Source organism: Colletotrichum karsti (genome assembly GCF_011947395.1).
Source record: "Colletotrichum karsti strain CkLH20 chromosome Unknown Scaffold22, whole genome shotgun sequence".
In the NCBI taxonomy this organism is placed as follows: Eukaryota; Fungi; Ascomycota; class Sordariomycetes; order Glomerellales; family Glomerellaceae; genus Colletotrichum; species Colletotrichum karsti.
Window position 1 is genome coordinate 813,247 of NW_024065922.1, and position 10,868 is coordinate 824,114.

The 10,868-nt window shown below is 57.7% G+C and overlaps 4 protein-coding genes across 4 annotated transcripts; 2 read left to right on the forward strand and 2 right to left on the reverse strand.

Annotated features, from left to right (window-relative positions):
* Positions 1-600: 600 nt before the first annotated feature.
* CkaCkLH20_07283 (uncharacterized protein) lies at positions 601-2,065 on the reverse strand (the record flags this gene model as incomplete). Its single annotated transcript, XM_038890000.1, has 2 exons — positions 601-1,536; positions 1,805-2,065. 2 exons carry the CDS (start codon positions 2,063-2,065, stop codon positions 601-603), a joined length of 1,197 nt encoding a protein of 398 aa, XP_038744924.1.
* A 1,357-nt stretch (positions 2,066-3,422) lies between these two features.
* CkaCkLH20_07284 (bZIP transcription) lies at positions 3,423-5,104 on the forward strand (the record flags this gene model as incomplete). Its single annotated transcript, XM_038890001.1, has 4 exons — positions 3,423-3,514; positions 3,574-3,977; positions 4,030-4,312; positions 4,366-5,104. The coding sequence occupies 4 exons, from the start codon at positions 3,423-3,425 to the stop codon at positions 5,102-5,104; spliced, it is 1,518 nt and encodes a 505-aa protein (XP_038744925.1).
* A 383-nt stretch (positions 5,105-5,487) lies between these two features.
* On the forward strand, positions 5,488-6,564 carry CkaCkLH20_07285 (beta-eliminating lyase; the record flags this gene model as incomplete). Its single annotated transcript, XM_038890002.1, has 1 exon — positions 5,488-6,564. One exon carries the CDS (start codon positions 5,488-5,490, stop codon positions 6,562-6,564), a length of 1,077 nt encoding a protein of 358 aa, XP_038744926.1.
* Positions 6,565-6,925: 361 nt separating this feature from the next.
* CkaCkLH20_07286 (hsp90-like protein) lies at positions 6,926-10,722 on the reverse strand (the record flags this gene model as incomplete). The annotated part of the gene is made up of 4 exons (XM_038890003.1): positions 6,926-7,673; positions 7,726-8,465; positions 8,520-8,774; positions 8,827-10,722. 4 exons carry the CDS (start codon positions 10,720-10,722, stop codon positions 6,926-6,928), a joined length of 3,639 nt encoding a protein of 1,212 aa, XP_038744927.1.
* Between the last annotated feature and the right edge of the window lie 146 nt (positions 10,723-10,868).

Sequence of the window (10,868 nt, forward strand, 5' to 3'; positions counted from 1 at the left end):
ATGGGCATGAATTAGTCTATATATCACGATGGCTAGGGCTCTCGAGACGAAAGGTAAGATTTGATCGGATGTCTCGATGTATTGTGCCGGACCGGGGTGGAGGAGAGGAATGAGATCGCGGGGTGGTCTGTTGTGAGCTGTTGGTGATTCAGATTGCGTTTCAGGACCGCCCGAACTCGATGGATTGGGGTGAGGGTTGGTGATGGTTAATGCTTGATGCCGACAGGGATGAGTCGTGAGAGAGCTGGACAGCTGTACGAGTGAAGAGTTTCCGGGATGGCACGAGTATAGCATGCCGCCGTTGACTCCGTCGATGCGGGCCCGTTTGGATGCCGGCTGAGTATGTCCAACGGAGGCCACGACATAACATGATCACAAGAAGCATTCTTACAGTAACAACAGAACATGCAAAGGAAACGCAGTCTATCTGGCCATGCCGCGCATTAAACAAATCATTACATGTGTCCCGACCTGCATAGGAAGCAGATCCCGATTCCCTTCATAAACCAACCCAATAAACAAAAAAATATTAACACAACCCCCGGAAAAGCTACCCCTCCGATGGATCTCTCCTTTTGATAATCACCCCTTTAACAAAGCCTACCTCCCAAACAGACTAATCCGAAACTTGCCCTTCTTCCCCTGCACCGAGCTCCGCCCGCTCATCGGCCTCTCGTCGTAGCTCATGAGGCTGCTCGCGGGCCTCGTCGGCACCGTCCGCGGCGGCGGCGGGCTGTCGTTGTACATCTGGTGGTGCTGCTGCGAGACCTGCGGCATGGGCGGCATCTGCTGCTGCTGGGGGCCGTAGTCGCCCCTCAGCGCCCTCTCCACATCCAAATGCTGACGCTCGTACTCGTCGTGCTTGCCCTTGGCGTCGACGAAGCGCTGCTCGGCCAGCCGCCGGCGCTCCTGCAGCGCGCGCAGCTCGTCGTCGAGCTGCGACATCTCGCCCTGCGCGGCCGCCATCAGGTTGTGGTACTCGAGCATCTTGCGCTGCAGGGGCTCCAGCACGCTCTTGGAGATGGAGGGGCTCTGCAGGCGGGAGATCTCGTCGCCGCCGGTGGGAGGGGAGGGAGGGCGTAGGGCGGCGACGGCCGGGTTCGTGAGGGCGGGTTCTTGTTGGGGTTTTTGGGAGGAGGAGACGCGCGGCGAGGAGCGGGATTCGCCGCCGCCGCCGCCGCCGCCGTTTGCGCCGCCGCTCATTTGGGGGTCGGAGGAGCCCGGGCCGCCCGGGGGGTTGCCGCCGGACGTGGAGGACTGGCGGCGGGTTTGGCGCTCTGTGCGACGGCGGGAGTAGCCTCCTCCCGCGCCCGCGCCCGCGCCCGCGGCGGCGGCGCCGGCTGATCCGCGCGCGGCCGGGGACCAGTCGTCCTCGGGGTTTCCGGTGTAAGGCGGGAGCTGGGAGTTGACGGGGGGAGGCTGGGGGTACGAGCGGCGGTTCTGGGAGGCGTTTGCCATGGAGGGAGGACCGCTTCGGGGGCCGGCGGCGCGGGGTTGGCCGCGCTGGTTCATCGGGGCCGTTTGCACGACTCTCTGCTGCGGGAAGCTGTGTTAGCTCGGGAGTTCGTCTGATGTCTCTTTTGGAGGAATGAGGGACGGATGCGCCCGTGAGAGGTGAGATGTGTGGGTGAAAGGTAATGGTGAGTGAGTGAGGGGGAGGGGAAATTTGATTGTGTTTGAGAATGAGAAGAGTATGAGAAATGAAGTGGCTGGTGTGTGATTTTTCCAAGGTTTCTTTTTCTAAACCCATCTCCCCGTCCTCTCCCGGTGGGCTAGCTATGTAACAACACTGTCTGAAACGTACCTGTTGATGGGGAGCCTGGGCGAGGGCGGCGTCGTGCAATTCCGAGGTGGTCGCGCTGTGGGCTCCGGTGGTGAAGCGGGAGTCGTCGTCGAGGGAAGGGGATCTCGGCCGCCGGTAGCGGCCGTTGCGTGCGGCGTCTCGGGGTTGGCGGTCGTTCGTCGTCGTGATGGAGGAGTTGTAGTTGGTGCCGTACTCGACAAAGTCACCAGGGAACATGGGCGGTTCGCTCTGGTGGTCCTGTTGCGGGATGCCCATGGCCATGATTGCGATGAAGGCTGCCGTTTGATTTGTGGTGTCGCGTGTGTCTTTTTCGGGGGAGGAGAGCAGAGTGAGACACGACTCTGATCTCTTCTGGTGGAATGTGTTTTCTCTGTGTCTCGTCTGAATAGGTAGAGAAGACGGATGTAAGGGGGGATTCGAGAGCAGACGCTGAAGAAAACGATTGACTGACGGGAAATAATCCAGAGACAGAGCAACGGCGGGAGCTAAGGTGAAAAGAACACAGACACGTTCCTCCCGCGAGAAAGATCAGATAGCTCTAGTGATTTTTTTCTTCCTTTTCCTTTCTTGTATGACATGACTTGGGGGAAACACACATATGGGAATTCCAAGTGGCTGGGAGGTGCACTAACAATTTTCCCATCTCATCAAATGGCACCACAAAGATTACGTGCATCGCCATGAAATTCGGAATTCAGTGGCTGGGTCTCCACCACCGACTTCTCAACCAACCCCTGAATCCTGGAAAACACCACCACCACCCCGCGGGCCCCGTCAGGAACCTCTCCCAGCCGCCCAAGTTTCCGTCGGCTGGGCGCAGCTATCCACCGGCCTCAGGTACGAGATGAAATAAACCCCGTTTACCGCCTCTGTTCAAAATAGACCGAGGGCGCCGCACTATTGGACGGGGCGACCTGTCTGTTGCCGTGAGACTGCATGCCATGCAAGATGTGCTGTTTGCTTTCGTGGCTTCTTGCTTTCGTTTACTGATAGAGACCCGATGAAGATTCCGCGATACGAGGCCTTCTCGTCAGCGTGCATATGGCGGCATCTCTCATTTTCAATGCTGCTGGAATTCGAAGCTGCCTTTCAATCATCAATTGAGAAGGAATCATTCATAATGATCAGCTGGGTGACTGAATTCGAGCGACCAGAACGCAGAAGTCGACATGTCACCACGACGGCGCCCAACAGCCACTTCGACCAGGGATGAGCTGGCCGTCTCCACGAGGCGGGGCCGCAGCGGATGACTGCCGCGGTGATGTCTTCGGTAATCTTGGTCTCCGCCACATACCGGTGGGATCGTCGGATGAATACAACAAATGGCCAATTGTGATGCTCTTCGTGGAAAGTAAAATGCGCCTTTCGCGGATTGAAGCACATGACGAGACCCCCGACGAAGGACCGGGTATCTTGGGGCCGATCCCGGAGCTCCATCCGGAGTTCTCGGGTTCGCATCGGAGGCGGGTCCGGAAACACGGGCACAGACCCCCCTCCCCACCATCACCCCACAGTGCCATTGACCACTAAGGAAACAGCACTTTTCCCAATTTCATCATCGCGATAAGCTTCACGTCTCCATCAACAACCCGCTTGATGCTCTCAACCAACAGACAACATGCCGAGGAAAGCTGCAAGTAACCCGCCATCTCACATTGATTCGACACAAGGCGACGTGAAGGATGCTTCAATGACGGAACAAGAGCGGAAGTAAGCAAATCACGAATGATGCTTTCTGTATCCCTAGCACAGCTAACCAAGCTTAACAGACGTCTCCGCAACCGCCTATCTCAACAGGCCTTCCGCCGCAGACAGGCAGAGCGCATCAGAGAACTCAGCAGCCGGGTCAACACAGACCAAAAGTCGGATGATGAGCGCATGGAGGCTTTGCAGAAGGAGAATCAGCAGCTCCGGGCGCAGCTGGTCGAGGTCCAGGCCAAGTTGTCTCGGCTTGTTGCGAACATGACCGGGTTGACGGAATCTGTGTCAAAGACTCTCGGTGATACCGCATCGGACCACAAGGATGATCAGCAGGAGACCGTTATGGAAGATGACCTGTCGTTCGATATGCTGGGCCAGAAGTCGGACCTGCACGTACCGCCTATGGACCTGGAACCATTCGACACGTCGATTCTCGAATTCGATACCAGTCTTCCTCAGCAAGTTGAACAAGGTACGTCAAGGGATAAGCTATGGCTCAGAGATGATATACTGACACGATGAAGCCCCGTTCGACGACACAATCACCTCAGCAGAGCTCGTCAACGTCGCCGGCACAAACCCTCTCTACACCCAGATCCCCAACATCTGGAGCTTCGAGTACCAGACCGGCGTAGAACCATATCAGGCCGCGATGAACGCTACACAAAACTCAAACATCATCCGCAAGAACGACTTAACGTTATCAAACTCCCCATTCTCCGACCACATCCTCCTCCTCCAGCGCCTCCTCAAGACCAAGCTCGCAGCATCCGGCTTCACCCCCGAAGGCCAGCCCTCCATGCAAGGGTCCGTCACTCCCTACTCGACCCTCATCATCTCCAAATACTGACCTACTGCAGAATCTACCAACCCGTCCTCATGGTCCTCTCCATGTTCAACAGCATCACCCGCCCCGACGTCATGGCGTGGTACGCCAAAACCCGCTTCTTCCACATCATCGAGCTCACCGCCTGGCAACTCTACCCCTCCGCGGCCACCTTCCGGAAGCTTCACCAGCGCTACCGCCCGACCGACGCCCAGATCAGACACCCCCATCCCCGCGTCATCGACTGGATCCCCTTCCCCTCCATCCGCGACCGCCTCATCCAGCTGCACGCCGCCAACCCCCACATCGACCAGATCTTCTGCGACGCCGTGACGGGTTACGTCGTCGAGACCACCATGTCCGACCTCGTCCTCGGCGCGCCCCAGATCACCATCTACGTCCGCGTCACGGACTTGATCACGGCGATGTCGTCGGACCCCGAGGCGCCTCCGGCAAGCCTCCCGGCCCCGGACGTCACGACGCTCTTCTCGTCGCCGCCGCACGCCAGAGCGGCCTTTAAGAAGTTGAACATGGACAAGGGCGCCGGGTACTACAAGATCGACCCGGCATTCTACGCGAAATACCCCGAGCTGTTCGACTCCTCCAACGACCTCACCGCGACGGGCATCCCGCTCCGCCCAAAGTCACAAAAGGTCCTGACCTACCCCAAACCGCTCGACTCCTCGACGGTCGAGACGTACAAGAGCTTCATCGACTTTAGCCTCGACGCCGCCAACACCATCTCCTACTCCTCCTCGCAAGCCGTATCGTGAGACACCTCAACGCATGTCAACACCAAGCGCGGTCAAGATTCCCCGGGATCCGCCATCCGTCCGATTCCGCCGAGATTATCCGCCTCCCAACCCGCCAGTAACCGTCTATCCCATCTCGTACATGGCGCATTTTGAGTTTCGAGACAAGCGTCCGGGGTTACTGTCAGTGTGTGTTTTGTTGAGCTCCCGACTGCACCGACCCACCGGGTTCCCGCACTGACTAACGTTCCACTTAGTAACGCTCGGATTTATGTCATCAGACGATAACCATCTCTCCCTTCAACCACCACGAGCTCAAATCCCATAAAGAAATCCAAGCTCACAATGTCCAGACATCTCACACACCTTCTCACCTCCTCAAACCACCCTCGCAAACCGCCAAAATGCCCTCCCAGTACCCCGCCCCAGCAACACCGCCACCCCGCTACAGCTTCCTAGACGACTACTCCGAAGGCGCCCACCCCGCCCTCCTCAAGGCCATCATCTCGACAAACAACACCCAGGAGGCCGGCTACGGCGGCGACGCCTACTCGGCCCTCGCCCGCGCCCACATCCGCCGCCACCTCGGCGACCCCGCCTCGCCCGTCGGCATCTTCTTCGTCCCCAGCGGCACCTCCGCCAACGCAATCTCCATCGCCGCCTGCCTGCGCCCCCACGAGGCCGTCGTCGCCGCGAGCTCCGGCCACATCGTCACGCGCGAGACGGGCGCCGTCGAGGCCAGCGGGCACAAGATCATCAACGTCGCCCCGCGCGACGGCAAGTTGACTCCGGAAACGATCCAGAGGGCGGTCGACGACAACTGGCACTTCCCGCACATGGCCAAGCCGCGCCTCGTCTACGTCTCCGACGCGACCGAGATCGGGACCGTCTACACCCGCGCCGAGATGCGCGCGATCAAGCGCGTCTGCGAGGCCAACAACCTCCTCCTCTTCCTCGACGGCGCGCGCATCGGGACCGCCCTGACCTCCACCGCCAACGACATGGCGCTGCGCGACGTGCTCGAGCTGACGGACATCTTCTGGATCGGGGGCACCAAGAACGGGGCGCTCCTCGGCGAGGCCGTGGTCGTCAAGGACGCGCGGCTCGCGGGGGAGTTCGAGTTCTACGTCAAGCAGCACGGGTCGCTGCTGGCCAAGAGCCGGATCATGGGCGCGCAGTTCGCGGAGCTGTTCCGCGAGGATTTGTATTTTGACCTCGCGCGGCAGGCGAACCTGTGCGCGGCGACGTTGTCGGGCGGGATCGCGGCGGCCGGGTTCGGCGTGTACGCGGTGACGGAGACGAACCAGGTGTTCGCGGTACTGCCGCTGGGGCTGATCAAGATGCTGCAGGAGCATTTCGTGTTTTACGTGTGGGAGAAGAGGGGGGACGACGAGGCCGTCGTGAGGTTGCTCACGACGTGGGCGACGGAGGCCGGGGAGGTGGACAAGTTTGTGGGGTTGGTTCAGGGGTGGGGGAAGTGAAATTCAAACGCGGAGCGTTTAGACTAATAGAAATATTCATAATTGGTTCATTTATGTTGTTGAATCTTGGATGTGGCGTGATAAATGTGCTGTATTGGGCGGGATGGGACAGCAGTTCCAACGCCCGATATTCAGCTTCTCTCTCGCTGCACGAAAAGGGTCAGGCATCTTAACACCACTAGTCACCCGCCCGACATAAGTTATATTCGATTCTCCTCTGTTCGTGTGTTCGTCATAAGTTCCAACTCTGAAAACAACCGCCATGTCATACTGCTGACCACGTGGGTATCTGCCAGCAAGATCCGCCCGCTCCGTTCGCTCACTTATAAGTCCTTCTTTTCTTTTTGAAACGCGTCCCCGGTCAGGCAAGATCCCTAGTCTCCAATATCTTGCTCAGCTCCTTCAGCTTCACCGGCTTGGTCAAGAACAGATCGATGCCGCTGGCGAAGGCCTCCTCCTGCGCGCTCGCCGACGCCAACCCCGTGAGCGCGAAGACCTGGCACCGCGGCAGGTTCTCCTTGGTCTCGAACACGCGTATCTCGCGCGTCGCCTCGAAGCCGTCCATGACGGGCATGGATATGTCCATGAAGATGCACTTGTACCGGCCCGCGCTGCTCTTAAAAGCGTCGACGGCCTGTTTCCCGTCCGTGGCCGTCGTGTACTTGTGGCCGAGCTTCTTCATGTACGACTCGAGAATGCGGACGTTGAGCGGGTTGTCGTCGACGAGCAGGAACAGGTCCGAGTTATCCTCTTCGGGAGACTTGACGGGTTCAGGCTCGCGGGGTGTCGGGGTGGAAGACCGATTGACGGACCGATCTACCAAGGTCTTCGTGCTAGCGCTTGCGCCTTCGTCTTCCTGTATCTCTCCATCCGTTCCTTCTGTTGGTGTGTCGACCGCATCGAAATACTCGGTTCTGTCGACAAAAGTCTCGTTGCTACGTGCTGACGTTGTGCGTGGGTCTGGTGGCGACGTATCGGCGTTGGCGAGCTGTGAGTATTCGATGCTAGCCAGCGAAAGGGCCGTTGGCGTCGGAATCACCGAGGCTTGCATCTTGGTCCATCTTCTGAAGCTAAGCAATAGGATTCGAGCCAACTTCCTTGGCCCGATTCTGTAATGTTGTCAGTACGTCCGAAGCAGCAAATCAGGGCATGTAAACTCACGGTTGAGATACGAACTCGAAAACGACGCGTCGGCCTGTGAACCTGGGGGAAGTCGCCAACTGCCTCGCAATCAAGGCGTTGCGGCACACAAATACCACCGGCGTAGACACTACCCCCTGTCGCCGCTCGAAAAGGAGACGGTCGAGGTTTCGTTCCGTTGCCAATACAAGGTCGGGGATGAGCTTTTGCTGCGAAGAGTCATTGATGATGTGCATCTGCAGCCAATCGCGGCACATATTTTCTATAAGCGTGCCTTCGCTCAGAATGCCCGCAGATAGCTCGTCGTTGGCGCCGTAGCCGGTGTCCGCCTGGAAGCCAAGCAAGCGCACTCGAAGTCCTTTCAGCTCGCTGACCTGGGCTCTGAAGTCGTCGAAGTTGATCGCCTTCGGAATGCTCGTCTTTGGCGACGGCGGCTCGGCCTCCGCCAATGGCAGCTTCACGGTGACTCTGGTGCCTCGTCCGAGCTTGCTCTGAACCTCGATCGACCCTCCCAGCCGGGTGACTACTTCTTTGACAAGGCTCAATCCAAGACCCGTACCCGCAGAGAGGTTGTCTTCCTGGTAAAACGGGGCGGCAAAGTGGTAGCGGACATAGTCCTCCGTCATGCCCTTCCCTGTGTCGGCGACGGTGATATGGACTTCTCGACACCTCGGCTGGTCAGAATCGACTTGTTTCACGCTGACGTTCACGTAGCCTTTCGATGTGTACTTGAGTGAGTTTCCGAGAATATTGAGCAAAATCTGGTATGCATCATCAGCAATAGCATTCCGGGAAGTGAAAGACGAATAACTCACTCTGCGTAGCGCACCAGGCTGGGTATGGAAGCGCCACGACGAGGCAGGGTTAACGTCGTACGTTACTGACACGTCTCCAAGCAAAAGATGCGCATCTCCAGTCTTGTCGTCTTTCGAGGCCATGTTTTCCAGAGCCTGCATGCCATCGAGTCTACTGAGGATATTGGTGTCCGCATGCTCAGATGGACGATTACCGGCTAATCGGGAAACGGCAAATCGTTGGAAACTGAAGCCGACGCACATGCTCTCGATGACCTGCGGCGATTAGATGATGCTATGTGTCACGAGGGTTGGGTGAAGCACGAACCTCTTCTGCCAGTACATCGATGTTACAATTTTTGGTCAGACTGATCATTCCAGCTTCTATCGTGAGCTGTTTGTCATTGCTGCGAAGGCCCCGATCTTCCACGCCGGTCGCGCTACTACGCCGTCCGCTCGTGGGTCGAAGAAAGTTGCCCAGTTTGCTATAATCTAGCAAATGGTCCAAAGTGTCGAGCAAGGTCCGTCCACATGTCTCTACTGAGTGTAAAACATCTCCTTGGAAGGCGTCCAGAGCAGTGTCTTGCATCAGCTCCGCGCCGAGTAGGATACCATGCAGTGGTGAGCGAAGCTCGTGGGAGATGGAGCTCAGTAGGTCCGACTTTGCCTTGTCCACCATCAGAGCGTTGTACCTCGCAACCTCCGACATGATGACAGTACCAAAGGCACGCAGATAGCTCAGCTCCCCTTCGATGGTGAGGACACGAGTGGGCGTCTTGGTGTAGACAAACCCACCGGAAAACCAACGTTGCTTGTGCGCGTCCCACAGAGGAACCAACGCAACGCTGCGCGCCCCTGAGAACAAGCTCATGAGTATCTTGCCTTCGTTTCTGCGAGAGTGCAACCTCTTTCTCCGTTTGCGAGCTCTTTCCGTCGTGGCCTGGACAGAGACTGCGGCCTCTGCGGGTGTTGAAGTCTGTTTCTTCGTTTCCTCTTCTGAGAAGTCGGATGACTGAAGAGAGCCGTTCTCATCAAAATTGAGAATGCGCCCCTCAGGATACCTGTGCAACAGCTTAGCGAGAAACCGCTCAGAAAATAGAGGATGGTCTCGTGAAGCAGATTGCTGGTCGATACTGGATGAGATGGAGTTGGAATGACCAAGGATGCGACAAGGGACTTCAGGTTCACCAGAAGTGGAATTCCGGGGCGAGTTTCCAGTACCCCTTTCGTCACTGCTGGAAGACGAGCTGAAACTGCCCGAGGAAGCCGCGTTGGTGGCTAGACCAGCAAAGGAACCAATACTAGCATCCAGAAATAGTGCCCCCTCAACCTGAATCGATTCGCGGATGATGTTGGAGGCTTTTGAGAAGATGTGTCGCACGCCATGCAAATGTGTCTCCTCGTTCGTTTTGGCCACTACCCTGCCAGAAGCTATGCTCTTGACTGAAACATCAGACGCCGATGTCTGCTGAGACGGGGTGGGAGATGGTCTCGGGATGGGCGACGGCCTTGGGCTGGCGCCGGGTGACGATGCAGGGGAATCAGAAGTACGATCCTGACTCTCCCTCGCCTCTTGCTTGTCTTGCAGTTGCTGCTGGTTCTGATTCAAGGCGCCCTCCGCGGAAGTGTCGTTGGCGAAAGATTTGGTTTGCGTACCAAGCCTGAACATGGTGGATTTACCCTCGACAAAGCTTCCCATGCCGCGGAGCATCCTGACGGCCCTGTTGTGCCTTTCACCTATCCGCCTCGAGTCCAAATGGTCGGTGATTGTTCTTGACAGGCCCCTGAGAAGCTCCTGGGACGTGGCGTCGAATTCCTGGCGTGGCTCATCTGACCAGACGGAAAACACGCCGATGCTGACACCTCTGCGCGACTTGATGGGAACGCCTGCGTAAAAGCGAGGGTGGGGCCAGTTCTTGTAATGTACCTTTCCCGAGGATCGAGTATCGGTCTCCATGTCTGCTATAACCGACACCGGCAGGCTGCTGTCGACCTTGATCGGAGTCCCATCGGGGCGCAGGGCGACGAGGACAGATTCGCATAGGCCTTGGGCGCGGGGCAGGGCGGTGCCGCAAAGCCAGAGGTTCTCCCCATGCTCGGAATCGGTGAAGGCGGCGTTGGGTACCAAAGGTAACGTGGGAGTAGCTTCGGCGACAATATACTGATACTTCGTGTCGAAGAGGGATATCAAGGCGCGCGAGACCCCCAAGCGCGACGCAGCCAGTTGGGCGAAGACGGTGAGGGTGGGGTCAGAAGACGATCGTAGCTCGGATGGTGGGATGAGGTTCGAAAAGTCGTTCTTCTTGGCGCCAGCAATGAGAAACGAATCATATCTGTACGAGGGTAAGAATTGTACGAGTAGAAAGCGTC